Source organism: Musca vetustissima, unplaced genomic scaffold (assembly GCF_032173495.1).
Source record: "Musca vetustissima isolate MV318-11 ecotype Yass unplaced genomic scaffold, APGP_CSIRO_Mvet_v1 utg88645, whole genome shotgun sequence".
Taxonomy (NCBI): Eukaryota; Metazoa; Arthropoda; class Insecta; order Diptera; family Muscidae; genus Musca; species Musca vetustissima.
In genome coordinates this window covers 26,698-43,305 of record NW_026888185.1, presented here as the reverse complement: position 1 = coordinate 43,305, position 16,608 = coordinate 26,698, and the positions used below count along the sequence as shown (strand labels likewise).

At 30.7% G+C, this 16,608-nt stretch overlaps 1 protein-coding gene across 1 annotated transcript; it reads left to right on the top strand.

The window, feature by feature from the left end:
* Positions 1–4,424: 4,424 nt before the first annotated feature.
* On the top strand, positions 4,425–9,252 carry LOC133335997 (centrosomal protein of 104 kDa). Its single transcript, XM_061544289.1, has 8 exons — positions 4,425–4,431; positions 4,505–4,672; positions 4,982–6,092; positions 6,719–6,857; positions 7,257–8,461; positions 8,532–8,677; positions 8,935–9,036; positions 9,104–9,252. Exons 1-8 carry the CDS (start codon positions 4,425–4,427, stop codon positions 9,250–9,252), a joined length of 3,027 nt encoding a protein of 1,008 aa, XP_061400273.1.
* Positions 9,253–16,608: the final 7,356 nt, after the last annotated feature.

Here is a 16,608-nt window from a genome sequence, read left to right as displayed (position 1 = left end):
TGTGTTAAGTTTCCTGAAAATCGGTTCAGATTTAGATATAGATTCTATATCTGACCAAATGAAAAATTTAGTATCGGTTGCAGAACGACATGTTTAAGGATCGAATTTCATTTTACTGGTCCTTTAAAAATGCGACGAATATACCCAAAGTGGTGAAGGCTATCATATAGTCGGCCCCGTCCGACTTTACAGCTTTCCTTAGTGGTTTTAAATATTGTTTTGTCAAGCACCAATCTCTAGATGCACATTTTTCGAATCTGCTGTGGAACTTACCCCAATCACCGTCAACAACATATGCATTGCGGTATCCTCATATCGTAAACTCCTAGCCAATAGAGTTACGAAGACAGTAACCAATAGGATCAGGGTATGATTAATGGTATTCAAAATACTTTGAATTTGAGCCCAAACACCCTTAATAAGTTCCGCTTTGGTTTTGGGCTTAGTGGCCGCTGGTTTCGATTTTTTCGTTTCAGTCATAATTATCGTTAACTTGACTTTCCGGCACCGAACAACCTACTGAGATAATAAATATTATCAGACTAACACTTTTTTTCCGAATTTCAACCAGTCAACCTTTGACATACAGGTATTCAGCTATGTGTGAGTGTATCTGTGTGAATGAGAATTGTATTTGGTTTGTATTGAGAGAAAGAGAGTAACACATTGATGAGAAAAATAAAAGGGATGCCGGTAGAGAAAAAAAATTGGCTTTGGATTTTTGGTCGGATTTTTTAAAATATATATTTTTCGAGTAACCAACAAGGCGTGGATTTAATAAAAAAAAATCTAGTAAATCGATTTTTTTAAAGATATTTTTAGAGGCTTGGATTTTTTAAACAATATTTTTTAGAGGCGTGGATTTTTTAAAATATTATTTTTTAGAGGTGTGGATTTCTTAGAAATAATTTTTAGAGAATTGGATTTAAAAAAAAAGTTTTTAGAGGAGTTGATATTAAAAAAATAATTTTTAGATTTTTTAAAAAAAATATTTTAAGAGGCGTTGTTTAAAAAAAAATTTTTTTTAAGGCGTTGTTGTTTTAAAAAATATTTTTAGGTGTGAATTTTTTAAAAAAAATATTTTTTAGGTGTGGATTTTTTAAAAAAAATATTTTTTAGAGGCGTGGATTAAACAAAAATATTTTTAAAGGCTTGGATTAAAAAAAAAAAAAAATAAAGTCTTGGATTTTTAAAAAAAATATTCTTTAGAGGCGTGGATTTTTTAAAAAAATATTTTTTAGAGGCGTGGATTTTTTAAAAACATATTTTTAGACACGTGGATTTTTTACAAAATATTTTTTAGAAGCGTGAATTTTTTAAAAAATATTTTGGAGACGTGGATTAAAAGAAAATAGTTTTTAGAGGCGTGGATTTAAAAAAATATAGTATATATATATTTTAGAGCCGTAAAAAAAATATTTTTTAGAGTCGTGGATTTAAAAAAAAAAAAATTAGAGTCGTGGATTTTTTTAAATAAATATTTTTAGCGTGGATTTAAAAATAAATATTTTTTAGCGTGGATTTTTTAAAAAATATTTTTTAGCGTGGATTTTTAAAAAAATATTCTTTAGAGGCGTGGGTTTTTAAAAAAATATTTTTTAGAGGCGTTATATTTAAAAAAAATATTTTTAGATTCGTTATATTTTTTTAAATATTTAAAAAAAAAATATTTTTAGACGCGTGGATTTTTAAAAAAATATTTTTTAGAGGCTTGGATTTTTTAAAAAAAATATTTTTTAGAGGCGTGGATTTTTTAAAAAAAAATATTTTTTAGAGGCGTGGATTTTTTTAAAAAAATATTTTTTAGAGGCGTGTATATTTTTCTAAGAAAATATTTTTTAGAGGCGTTGATTTTTTAAAAAAATGGATTTTTTAAAAACATATTTTTAGACACGTGGATTTTTTAAAAAATATTTTTTAGAAGCGTGGATTTTTTAAAAAAATATTTTTTAGAGGTGGGGATTTTTTAAAAAATATTTTTGGAGACGTGGATTTAAAGAAAATAGTTTTTAGAGGCGTGGATTTAAAAAAATATAGTATATATTTTAGAGCCGTAAAAAAAATATTTTTTAGAGTCGTGGATTTAAAAAAAAAATTAGAGTCGTGGATTTTTTTAAATAAATATTTTTAGCTTGGATTTAAAAAAAATATTTTTTAGCGTGGATTTTTTAAAAAATATTTTTTAGCGTGGATTTTCAAACAAATATTTTTTAGAGGCGTGGGTTTTTAAAAAAATATTTTTTAGAGGCGTTATATTTAATTTATATTTATTTTTATATGCGTTATATTTTTTTAAATATTTTAAAAAAAAAATATTTTTAGACGCGTGGATTTTTAAAAAAATATTTTTTATAGGCGTGGATATAGAAGCTATTTTTTAGAGGCGTGGATTTTTTAAAAAAAAATATTTTTTAGAGGCGTGGATTTTTTAAAACAAAAAATTTTTAGAGCCGTGGATTTTTTAAAAGAATATTTGTAGAGACGTGGATTTTTTAAAAAAAATTTTTTTAAGTCGTGGATTTTTCAGAAAAAATATTTTTTTTGGCGTGGATTTTTCAGAAAAAATATTTTTTTAAGGCGTGGATTTTTCAAAAAAATATATTTTTTAGAGGCGTTTTTTTTTTAAATATTTAAAAAAAATATTTTTTTGAGGCGCGGATTTTTTTAAAAAATATTTTTTAGATACGTGGATTTAAAAAAAAATATTTTTTAGAGGCGTTATTTTTTAAAAAAAGATTTTTTAGATGCTTGGATTTTTTTAAAAATATATTTTAGAGGCGTGGTTTTAAAAAGATATATTTTTTAGAGGCGTGGATTTTTTTAAAAAAATATTTTTTAGAGGCGTGGATGTTTTAAAAAAAATATTTTTTAGAAGCGTGGATTTTTTAAAAAAATATTTTTTAGAGGCGTGGATTTTTTTAAAAAAATATTTTTTAGAGGCGTGTATATTTTTCTAAAAAAATTTTTTTTAGAGGCGTGGATTTTTTTTTAAAATATTTATTAGAGGCGTGGATTTTTTTAAAAAAATATTTTTTAGAGGCGTGTATATTTTTATAAAAAAAATTTTTTTAGAGGCGTGGATTTTTTTTAAAAATATTTATTAGAGGCGTCGATTTTTTTAAAAAAATATTTTTTAGAGGCGTGGATTTTTTTAAAAAAATATTTTTTAGAGGCGTGGATTTTTTAAAAAAATATTTTTTAGAGGCGTGGATTTTTTACAAATATATTTTTTAGAGGCGTGGATTTTTTAAAAATATATTTTTTAGAGGCGTGGATTTTTTAGAAAAATATTTTTTAGAGGTGTGGATTTTTTAGAAAAATATTTTTTAGAGGTGTGGATTTTGTAAAAAAAATATTTTTAGAAATTTTGTATTTCTTAAAAAAATTATTTTTTTGGAGGCTTGAAAATTTAAAAAAAAAATTTTTTTTGAAGGCGTGGATTTTTTAGAAAAAAAATTATTAGAGGTGTGGGTTTTTTTAAAAAAATATTTTTTAGAGGTGTGGATTTTTTAAAAAAATATTTTTTAGAGGCGTGGATTTTTTAGAAAATTTGTTTTAAAGGCGTGGATTTATTAAAAGAATATATTTTTTAGAGGGGTGGATGTTTTAAAAAATTATTTTTAGAGGCGTGGATTTTTTAAAAAAATATTTTTTAGAGGACTGGATTTAAAAAAAAAAATTTAAATGCCTGGATTTAAAAAAAAAATTTAGAGGCTTGGATTTTTTAAAAAAATATTTTTTAGAGGCGCGGATTTTCTAAAAAAAATATTTTTTAGAGGCGTGGATTTGTAGAAAAATATTTTTTAGAGGCGTGGATTTAAAAAAAATATACACGTGAATTAAAAAAAAATTGTATAGGCGTGAATTTAAAAAAAATTGTATAGGCGTGGATTTAAAAAAAAAATATAGGCGTGGATTTAAAAAAAAATTAGAGGCGTGGATTTGAAAAAAAATTGTATAGGCGTGGATTTAAAAAAATTATAGGCGTGGATTAAAAAAAAATATAGGCGTGGATGTAAAAAAAAGAGGCGTACATTAAAAAAAAAATATTTTTAAAGGTGTGGATTTTTTTAAAAAAATTTTCAGTGTCGTGGTTTTTTAAAAAAAAATATTTTTTATAGGCCTGGATTTAAAAAAAAATATTTTTATAGGCCTGGATTTAAAAAAAAATAGAGATGTGGATTTTTTAAAAAATATTTTTTTCAACAATTGAAAATTGTATACCAATTTTAAATAACCAATATCTGGTAACTCTTGATTAACCAGTATCTATATGGCTCTCTCTCCCTCTCTCTCCATTTATCTCTCATTAATTTATGTGAGAATTTGTGTCAAACATCTCAAACAATTGTTATTGTTGTAACTCAATCAGCTGATAAGCTCAAACTACCTATAGGTTATCTTCATATCAATAACTAGTCATCATGACATGTATTAAATATGTACATTAGGTGTGTTCCATTACTAACACGTTTCCATGTCGTTTTTTTTTTTTTCTTTTTAGATGAGGATCCTAATTATCCTGCCAGTGAATTAAATACACACGGTCCGACCGTACACGGGTGGCGTAGTGCACCGAATAGTGCGATAACACCGCATGATATTGTACTGAGATTTCATAAGCCAGCCAAAATATATCGGATACAATTGTTAGCCCACCAATATTTGATACGTGAGTATTTTTGGATTTATTTTAAAATAATTTTTTTCGGGGACATATATAAGGCGTGATTTTTGTAAAAAAAAAAATTTCGGGGACATATATAAGGTGTCGAATAAAAACAGATGTTTTTTTATTGCATCACCTGGTTATTGAATCATACCGACCTAGGGCTCCCTAATGTGATGTGTTTGCTAAACAGCTGTTCTCTTAAGAACCGTTTTATCGACATCATATGTTTTTGAGACTAAACTAAATGATATTTTAGAGTTGCATTTTCGGAAAAGTATTTCTAATTGCTATATCTTCCTTTATTTCCAGCTGAAAAAGTTGAACTATGGTTACATTATTCGCCCAAAAGTATACCGAGCACTCCATCCTCACAGTGCTTCGATTTTCTGGGATTTGTTGCACTCGCCGATAATGCCGCAACAAATTACAAATCCCGTGAACTGCAAAGTGTTTCGGTAAATCCTCGCAAGGGTACCCATCTCAAATTGCGGCTAAGTGGGCCACATCCGAATGAATTCAATGCGGAAAATCAAATTGCCTTAATAGCGGTGAATGTATTGGGTGAAGATTTAGATTCCGGTGGTGGTGGTACGGCTAATAAAGAGAGCGAAGCTGAAAATGGCAGCAATTCTTTGCCTGGAGAACCAAGTGAGGGCTGTGATTTGCCCTTGGCTTCGATGTGTGATGATTTGTTATTCTCGATGTATGTTGAAGAGTCCATTGCGGAGGTGATCCGTGAAATGGAAGAACGTAAGGCAAAGGCGGTGGCATCGGAACGCTTTGAATATGCCCGCAAATTGAAGTTGTGTATGAGCGCCTTACGTTCGGCGGGCGAACGTTTGGGTCGTTATGCATTGGCCAAAAGGCAGGCAGTGCAGCAGGAGGATTTCACCACCGCCAAGTTAAGGAAGGAGCAAATTGAAATGTATAAGGCGGCGGTCTTTAAACATCTCCTGGTCGATGATCTGCTGGAGCGTAATGGAGAATCATTGGCCGCCAATGATGTGGCATGTGAGGTATATGCTTCGAAGCCAATTTTGCCGGTGGCACCCAGCCTGCAAGAAGTGGCCCAGGCCTTGGCTGAGGCCCATATGGCTGCCACAATGAGTCCTAAAAGTTGTCAGGAGGATAAATCTTCGACGGATGGTAATAGTTCGACGGGAGGAGGAGTTATTGCAGGTGGTGGTAAAAATTCCAGCTGTAATAAATCATCGGAACACATCTCCTCCTTAACGGCAGCCAATTTACGTCGATCCCACGATGAAATACCCATGTCACCGAAATTGAATATGCGACGCAGCCCTAGTCGGCACAGTTCGCCCATGTCCAGTCATCAGGGTTCGTTGAGGCGACGCAATAAAAGTGCCCCACGCAATTCCTATGAAGAATATGAAGATCGTGCCATACCCACACTGAGGCAGTAAGTATGAAATGGAATTGGTGTTGCCATATTGATGTTTTCTTATTTGGTGTTACCATATTGTAAAATAAAAATACTTAGCCTAATGATTCTAGTTGTAATGCTACCTACCCTGTTAACACCCCAATACCACCTCAATCAAAACATGGATGTGCTCTCTTAGGCTCTCTGTCTCTCTCTCTCTAGATGAATATATAACATAACTTTTTATTCTCTTATTTATTATTATGCATGCCCTTAGACAAGTTGATGAATTGCCATCATCATCCTCAGCATCATGGTCTTCATCCTCCTGCTCAGGTCAATTTTCGTTTGGTAGTCCGAATTAAGTAGTAAAACACTTTTCTCTTTTCTATTTCTTCTCGTTTTTTTCTTCAATCTCTTTTTTATTTTAATTTCTATCACATGGCAACTCTGTCTCTCTATCTCTCTTCATCATCACTTCAATTGGAATCATTTGGCTCTCTTGCTCTCTCTTAAATTTAAATTCTCCATTTAATCATTTTTTTGTAATATTTGGTTTTTGATTTCTCCATTTCGATGTTCCGAATTGATGTTACACTTAAAAAATAAACTAAAATACAACAACACACTCAAATCCTCCACCCCAAAATGACCTCAACCAGTTCGAATACTAATGAATTTTTAAGAGAGTGTCAAGGTACAGCCCTACTGGAAGCCGATCCGAATCGTGGCCGTTCACGCCTTAATGATCGTGAACGTCGTCAGGCTGCACTGCCGATATTGGTCTTTGGTAATGATATGGTAAGTAGAAATGTAAGGTATTCAATATTCTGAAGCATACTTTTAGGGGGGAAATAAAAATTTTAATTTTAAGGCCTAACAGCAAGGCGTGGATTTTTTAAAAATTATTTTTAAGGGCCTACTATAAGGCGTGGATTTTTTAAAAATTATTTTTAAGGGCCTACTATAAGGCGTGGATTTTTTAAAAATTATTTTTAAGGGCCTACTATAAGGCGTGGATTTTTTAAAAATTATTTTTAAGGGCCTACTATAAGGCGTGGATTTTTCAAAAATTATTTTTAAGGGCCTACTATAAGGCGTGGATTTTTTGAAAATTATTTTTAAGGGCCTACTATAAGGCGTGGATTTTTTAAAAATTATTTTTAAGGGTCTCATTTCTTTATTTCTCCTCAATTTCAGGTCGAACAATTCTATTCACGTCAATTTCAAGATCGTGAAGATGGCCTGGTACGCCTACGCAATTTTCTCAAGGGTCAGGAAACGGAAACCCCAGCAACTGGCGGCGGCGGCACGGCCAATACCGAAAACACTGCCGGCCCCAATAAGGTCGCCCGCAGCGCTGCCTTCCTTCTACATCGTGCCGTACGTGATGCTGTCTATTCGGTATTCAATCAGGCCACCGAAACGGTGCGTGTCCTCTTCTTGGAATATGTACCCGGACGGGTGTCACAAAGCGAGGTGGCTCGTTGTGTTGATCGCCTTTTACCCGAATTGTTGGCCAAGTCAGGTGACCCTTCGGCGCGAATACACACCTTAGCCCAACACACCATTCTCAGTATGGCTTCGTGCCCCGAAGTGGCTGAACAACATTTGGTTGCGCCAGCCCTGTCACGGACCGTTAGCTCGGGTACCCATCCCCGTCTGGCCCTGAGTCGTATGCAAATGTTGGAACAGCTGGTGCTCAGCCAGGGTATTAGCACCGATAAACATAGCGGTCTGACATGTCGTGCCCTCTCGGAATGCGGCTGTTCGGGTATACATCATCCTGCGGAGCCGGTGCGTAAGGTAGCCGAACGGATACTTTTACTGGTGTACAAAGTGAATCCACGACTGGTGCGCAAACAGCTACCGCCCGATGATGATATAACGCGGCGTAATCTGCTGTATCGCCAGCTATTCACCGAGTTCGATAAATTGGATTTGGAACGGAAGACGGAAATGTTGGAGGCGAATAAATATGCGGCGGGTCATAGTTCGAGTGATCCGCAGTCACCACCCTCAAATCGTAGTGCTGTGGAGCATTTGCAGTTGGGTGGAGGGGGAGGGGGTGGAGCGGCTAGTGGTGGCAGCTCGGATAGTCGTGCCAGTCCCTATGGATTTTCATGTAAATCACCTGATAATTCTCAATCCAGTCCAATGCGTCGTTCCGAAACGAGGATTCTGAAAAGTCGTAGTGGTCAGACATTGGCCGCTCAGGGCAATCAACCAGGCACAAGTAATGGTTATAATAGTGGCGGCAGCAGTAGTCGGGATAATGCGAAATGTAATGGCAAGCAACAGTATAATGAGCTGCTGAAGAGGTCCATGATATCCGCCAGTAGTTCGAGAAAAAATTCCAATTCTAATTCGAATTCGGAATCGTTTGAAGAGGCGGCCGATGTGATGTAAGTGAAGTGGGGGAGGGGAGGAGAAGGAATAGATTTTATTATAATAATAAATTGCGTATTTTTCCAGATCCTGTCCATTCTGTGATTGGTCCTCACAGAGCGGCGATCCCGCCCAACTGGATCGCCACTATTGGAAGTCATGCCCATTTCTAACGAAATGTCCCCAATGTAGTCAGGTATTGGAGGTGGCTGCCTTAAATTATCATTTGACAAGTAAGTTTGGGAAACTAATTAAAAAATTGAAAAAATTAAATTTAAAAAAAAAAAATTAAAATTAATTTAAAAAAAATTAAAATTTTTGGAAAAAAAATAAAATTTTTAGAAAAAAAAATTTTCGTATATCCAATTTTTTTGCATACATGATAAATTGGACTTTATTTTTGAACAAAATATTTTTTTTTTTCAAAAAAAAAATTTAATTAAAAAAAAAAAATTATTTTGAAAAAAATTTATTTTTTTTATTTTTTCAGAGGAATGTGAGGTTAAGGACAACTACATCATGTGTGAAAGATGTACGGAATCGGTGCACAAACAGCTCTACGATCTGCATCAAATGGAGGACTATTGTAGAGGTGTGCATGAATTCTCCAGACACAATTTTGAAATCCAAATTTCATAATTTTTTTATTATTTTTTCAGAATTAAAAACCGGTGCCGCCCGTTGCCCACTGTGCCACGACGATGTCCATTTGCCATTGGATGGCGGTTGGAAGCTACATTTGCTGAGTGCCTCCGGTTGTCCTGGCAATACAAGAAGACGTTCCAAAAAATCCACATCCTCATCATAAATCGCTTTGGTAGCAAAAGAGTCAAAGAGAACGAGAAAGAGAAAACGAGAGAGATATGGAGATGTTGAACTGGCTTGTCCTACAAACTCGCTCATTTTGTTCGTTTGTTTTTTTCTTTTCCTCGAAATAATCACAAACACTCTCACACACACACACTCATATTGTCCACTATCTGCCTTTATAAGATATATAAAAAATGTATGTGTTACTTATACGTCTAAGAAAAAACAAATTAAATATGGAAAATGAAAAATACAACAACAACAAAGAGCATAGAACCCAAGGGAGAAAAAATTGTTGGTCAGCAAAAAAATAATGAAAAATTATAAAAAAAATAAAAAATAATATTAAAAAAATTAATCAAAAAAAAAACAACTATTTGAGAGCTCGTAAGTGGACATGTTTATGCTCGCTCTTCTTTTTAGGGATCTTACAATATAAGCACACTTTTTAATAAAAAAAACAAATGAAACATAAAAACAAAATTAAAAAAATTAAACTAAAAATAATAAAAAAATTAAAATAAAAATTTTAATGAAAAAAAAACTGAAAATAAAAATAATAAAAATATGAATCCAAAAATAAAAAAAAAATAAAAAAATAAATGCAACTAAAAAAAAATTATCTAAGAATAATACAAAAAACAAATTAATAAAAAATTAAAATAAATATATTGAATAAAAAAATACAAATGAAATTTAAAAAAATATATCAAAAAATTATAAAAAATAAAAATTTTTAATAAAAAAATCAAATGAAACTTAAAAAAATAATGTTAAAATAATACAAAAATAATAAAAAAAAATCAAATGAAACTAAAAAATGGAAAAATAATACAAAAAATTATTAAAAAAAAAAATTAAAAAAAAATTAAAAAAAAACATCTAAAAGTAATACTAAAAATTAAAAATAAAAAAAAAAATTAAAAAATATCTATTAAAAAGCAAGTAAATAAAAAAATCTTGTCTTAAGCTGTTATAAGACTTTTGCAGAATTTTTCAGAGCTTAAAATAATAAAAATAATTAAAAAAAATTCCAAAAACCGGTTATAAGAAGCTAATGATTTTTTTTGCATAAATATTTCTTTTTTATAGAAAAAATTATTAATACAATTTTTTTTTTTTTTTTGAATCATAAAAAATGAAATTTTTTTTGAAAAAAAAATTACTGTTTCTTATAACAGAATTTATGACAACTTTTCCAAATGCGAAAATCCAAAAGTCTTTTATAACCGGTTTTTTGTGGAAAAAAATAATAAAAAAATATTTATACACAACTTTCTATTGATTGATAGAATATAGAGATAAGCATTACAAAATTATGAGTTATTTCGAGACATATAATTTCAAAATTTTCAAATCAAAGAGCACAATCTGACATGGCAAAAAAATACTGAGAACAATGGATGGAAATTTGACTTCATTTTGAGCAATAAAATCATAAAATCCCATAAAAATTTTGAAAAAATCCATTGTTTCATATATCCGAATTTTATCATTAAAAATTTGAAAACAAAATATTTTTTTTTATTTTTTATTTTTTTTTTTTTTTGACATTTTTCATAGTTGCTTATAAGCGAATTTTTGTTATATTCACAAAATTCGTCGTTCGTTTTTTTTCATTTCGAATCGAAAGTGTCACAAAAAATCATAAAATCCCATAAAAATTTAAAAATTTTCATAGTTTCTTATATCCGATTTTTTGTTGAATGAACTCCAAAACCAAAAAAATTGATGAAAGAATTTTTATTATTGTTTTTAAATATTTTTTAAATTTCTTATTAAAAATTTGAAAAAAAAAATATTTTTTCAAAAAAATTTGAAAATTTTTCTAGTTCCTTATAAGCGAAATTTTTTCTATATTAAGAAAATTCGTCGTCATTTCGAACGTCATAAGAAATCATTAAGTTTCATAAAAATTGTAAAATTTTGAAAATCCTCATAGTTTCTTATATCTGAATTTTTGCATTCTTGACAAATAATACTTGATTTAGACTTTGTTTTGGAAATCAAATGTCATTAAACCTCATAAAATCCCATTAAAATTGAAAAATCTCATAGTTTCTTATATCCGAATTTTTGCAAAATTGGCAAATTTGACTTAATTTTGTACACAAAATGTTCTAAATAATCATGGAAACAAATAAAAATGGCAATTCTTGAAAAAAAAATTGTTTTTTATATCCGAAATTTTTTGAAATTTTTGAAAATTTTATATCAGAATTTTTGCTAAATTGACAAATTACACTTGATTTAGACTTTGTTTTGAACAGAAAATATCATTAGAAATCATAAAACTTCACAAAAACTGAACATTTTTGAAAAAATTTCATAAATATTGAAAATTTTTGAAAAATGCATAGTTTTTTATAACCGAATTTTTGCATACTTGACAAATAAGACTAGATTTAGACTTTGTTTTGAACAGGAAATGCAATAAAATATCACAAAATTTCATAAAAACTGAAAATTTTTGGAAAAATGTCATAGTTTCTTATATCCGATTTTTTGCAAAATTGGCAAATTTGACTTGATTTTGTACCTAAAATGTTCTATATTATCACAGGAACACATAAAAAGTTAAAATGTTTGAAAAAATAGTTGTTTCTTATAACCGAAATTTTGTTAATATGAAAAAAACGCTTATAACAAACTAAGAAACTCCAATTTTTGTGCAAATTTTTGAAAAATCATTAAATTTTATGTACCGTCTCATTATTTCATGACAAAAATTCTCCAAAAATTAAAATTTTCCCCAAAAATCACCAGTTCCTTATATCCGGTTTTTTGTTTTTTTTCCCATAATTTCTTACAAAAAATCTTATAACATTTCATATTTTTATGTAAGAAATGAAACTATAGTGAAAATAATCTCTACGTTGGGAAAAAATTATAGTTCCTTATATCCGAAATTTTCGCTTTTTCAAAATTTTTGGACACAAAATTAACAGAGAAAATTATAATTTTTCATTGAATAAAATAAAATGTTAAAAAATCAATAGTTTCTTATTAAAAATTTTAAGGTTGTTTGAAAAAACCGCTTATAAGAAACTCGAATTTTTTGTGCAAATCTTTGAAAAATTATCAAATTTTATGTACTTTCTCTATATTTCTCTGCAAAAATTCCAAAAATGTAGAAATGTCCCCCAAAAACACTAGGTTCTTATATCCGTTTTTTTCATAATTTGGTATATAAAATTTTGTAAAAATTCATATTTTTATATAAGAAATGTACTTGTACATCATTTTTCTGCCAGAACTCCAAAAATTATTAGTTTCTTATATCCGATTTTTTTTTTAATTTTTAATATTTTCACTACTAAATGCCTCGAGGCGTTCTAAAAACTCTTTTTTCCAATTCAGCTCAGTTTCAGTATTTCACTCTGGCCATGTGAGATTTTTTTCCAAACCAAAAAAAAAACAAACTGAAGAGCTCAGCCAAACAAAACCAAACATGATACTAAAAATGAAAAAAAAAAAAAATAAATAAATAATATTAATATATAAAAATTAAGTTTTATACATTTATATATACATAATATAAATAAAACACACACACATACTATATAATTTATTTGAAATAATATAATGATATGCTTATATACTGATGATATACCTTGTCAAACAAATTCCTATGTTAAATAATTTTTTTTAAATTTTAATCAAACTTTTTTTGTTATTATTAATATTTTTCATTTGTTTAATATTACTATTTTGTTACTATACCATGTTCCTATTTTGTTGGTTATGCTAATAATATTTTATTAAATAATATTTATTTTTTAATAAAAAAAATAATAATTTTAATTAGTTTTAAAAAAAAATTCCACCATTTTCTCATGGCAAAAACAAACCACGGATTTGCCAATTTAAATAAAAACAAACTAAGCTTGCCAACTATACTATAATACCATTTTGATTTGTTTTTGGCAACACCAACAAATCACCTGCACATGACATTCTGGTGTTGCCAACACCAAATAAAATGATCACCACACATAACAACGGCAACCAACCAACCAACTACTGCATTGCTTGCAATTGAATTTCCATCATTTGTAATTGCAATTTATATATAGTTGGCAACTCTAATCATCATTATTATGTATTGACAATTATGTTAAGAGAGAAGAGAACTCCTCCCATTGTTATCCTTTTTAGCTTTAGTTCATCCACTCAAATTAAAAAAAAATGTCATCTCAAAGAAAACAAAAAATAGTTAAACGTCCGTTACATCTAACCCCTCCACAATTAAAAAAAAAAATACAACAACAAAAATAAACAACAAGAACAATTATTAGTAAATTAATTATTACAACAACAACCAAACAAAATACAATTAAATTGTAGTTGACAAAGAAACAAAAAAAAACAACAAATAAATAATTCTGAATAAAGAACGATATGGAAAATTTATTAAAAAACAAACAGGTTTTTATTTTGGGGAAAAAATATAAAAAAAAAAAATAATTTGAAGTTTTTTATTCAAACAAAGAACATAACAATTTGCAAAAGCGGTAAGTTCGGCCGGGCTGAACTTTGGATACCCTCCACCATAGAAATACTGACAGGTACTAGAAATGAAAAAATATAGGGAACATACCAAAAAGGGGACCTATACCGACATTTCAAAAAAAGGGATTATGTAAACCATAATAAAAATTTTAGAAATTTTTAAAGGATAATTACACCCTCAGCCTAATGGCTAATGAGTGTGTATACACTTTAACACGGTGAAAAAGTGCCTCATCGAAATATTGGTTCTAGACCCCATGTTTCTTTGGACCAAATCCGTTTCAGAAAATTTAGATTTCATCCGAACTTTGCTCATCTTATTATTTCTTCCAAGCTTAGTTCAAATTCGAAGATGGGGAATATCGGTCCATTCCTTCTGGAATCCAAACAGGGGCTAGGTCTAAATACGGCTATAGTTCACTATCGAACCTTACGTTATAATTTTGTATCTCTCTATTCTCCGCAGGTGAAATGATTACAAAAGAGTCTTAGAACCAAACTCAAAATGCGCAACAAATCAGATAACTATTTTAATATAAACAAGTGAAAAAGCGGTAAGTTCGGCCGGGACGAACTTTGGATACCCTCCACCATAGATATATTGACAGGTACTATAAATGAAAATATAGGGAACATACCAAAAAGTGCACCTATACCGACATTTCTAAAAACAGATTATGTAAACCATAATACAAATTTTAGAAAATTTTAAAGGATAATTATACCCTCAGCCTTATGGCTAATTAGTGTGTATACACTTTCACACGGTGAAAATGTGCCTCATCGAAATATTGGTTCTAGACCCCATGTTTCTTTGGACCAAATCCGTTTCAGAAAATTTAGATTTCATCCAAACTTTGCCCATCTTATTATTTCTTCCAAACTTAGTTCAAATTCGAAGATGGGGAATATCGGTCCACTCCTTCTGGAACCTCCAATCAGGGGCTAGGTCTAAATGCGGCTATAGTTCACTACCGAACCTTACGTTCTAATTTTTTATCTCTCTATCCTCCGCAGTTGAAATGATTACAAAAGGGTCTTAGAACCAAACCCAAAACGCGCAACAAATCAGATAAATATTTTAATATAAAAAAGGGGGTATATGGGGACTACCCCAAAAAGGGGGCGAATATTAATAATTTTTGGTAGGGAGATTTGTTACCATATACGCCTACAAAATACCAAATTGCAGCAAATTCGGTTGAAAAAGGCGCTCAATAACCCCAAAATACCGAAAATTGGGGGTACCCTTATATGGGGACTATCCGAAAAAATGGACCTATATTCATAATATTTTGTGGAGAGATTTGGAAACTATTAAGAACTCAATGTACAAAATTTCAGCGTATTCGGTAGAAAAACGCGCTCCAGAACCCAAAATACTGAAAATTGGGGGGTACCCGTATATGGGGGATATCCGAAAAAATTGACCTATATTTATAATTTTTTGTGGAGAGATTTTGTACCTATTAATAACCCAATGTATTAAATTTCAGCGTATTCGGTTGAAAAACGCGCTCAGGAACCCCAAAATACCGAAAATTGGGGGTACCCTTATATGGGGGCTATCCGAAAAAATATACCTATATACATAATTTTTTGTAGAGAGATTTGGTACCTATTAAGAACTCAAAATACTAAATTACAGCCAATTCGGTGGAAAAATACGATCAAAACCCCCAAAATACTGAAAATTAGGAGGTACCGTTATATGGGGGCTACCAGAAAAAGTGGACCTATATTTATAATTTGTTGTGTAGACATTCAGTACCCAATAAGAACTCAATGTACCAATTTTCAGCGTATTATGTTGAAAAGCGAGCTCAAGAACCCCAAAATACCGAAATTAGGGAGGTACTGTTATATGGGAGCTATGCCTAAACGTGGACCGATATATCCCATCTTCGAACTTGACCTGCCTGCAGACAAAAGACAACCCTATGCAAAATTTCAGCACCCTATCTCAATTCCTTCAGAAGATAGCGTGATTACAACAGACGGACGGACAGACGGACGGACGGACGGACATGGCTAGATCGTCTTAGAATTTTACCCTGATCAAGAATATATATACTTTATAGGGTCGGAAATGAATATTTCGATGTGTTACAAACGGAATGACAAAATTAATATACCCTCCATACTATGGTGGAGGGTATAAAAAGGGGGTATATGGGGACTACCCCAAAAAGGGGGCGAATATTAATAATTTTTGGTAGGGAGATTTGTTACCATATACGCCTACAAAATACCAAATTGCAGCAAATTCGGTTGAAAAAGGCGCTCAATAACCCCAAAATACCGAAAATTGGGGGTACCCTTATATGGGGACTATCCGAAAAAATGGACCTATATTCATAATATTTTGTGGAGAGATTTGGAAACCATTAAGAACTCAATGTACAAAATTTCAGCGTATTCGGTAGAAAAACGCGCTCCAGAACCCAAAATACTGAAAATTGGGGGGTACCCGTATATGGGGGATATCCGAAAAAATTGACCTATATTTATAATTTTTTGTGGAGAGATTTTGTACCTATTAATAACCCAAAGTAGTAAATTTCAGCGTATTCGGTTGAAAAACGCGCTCAGGAACCCCAAAATACCGAAAATTGGGGGTACCCTTATATGGGGGCTATCCGAAAAAATATACCTATATACATAATTTTTTGTAGAGAGATTTGGTACCTATTAAGAACTCAAAATACTAAATTACAGCCAATTCGGTGGAAAAATACGATCAAAACCCCCAAAATACTGAAAATTAGGAGGTACCGTTATATGGGGGCTACCAGAAAAAGTGGACCTATATTTATAATTTGTTGTGTAGACATTCAGTACC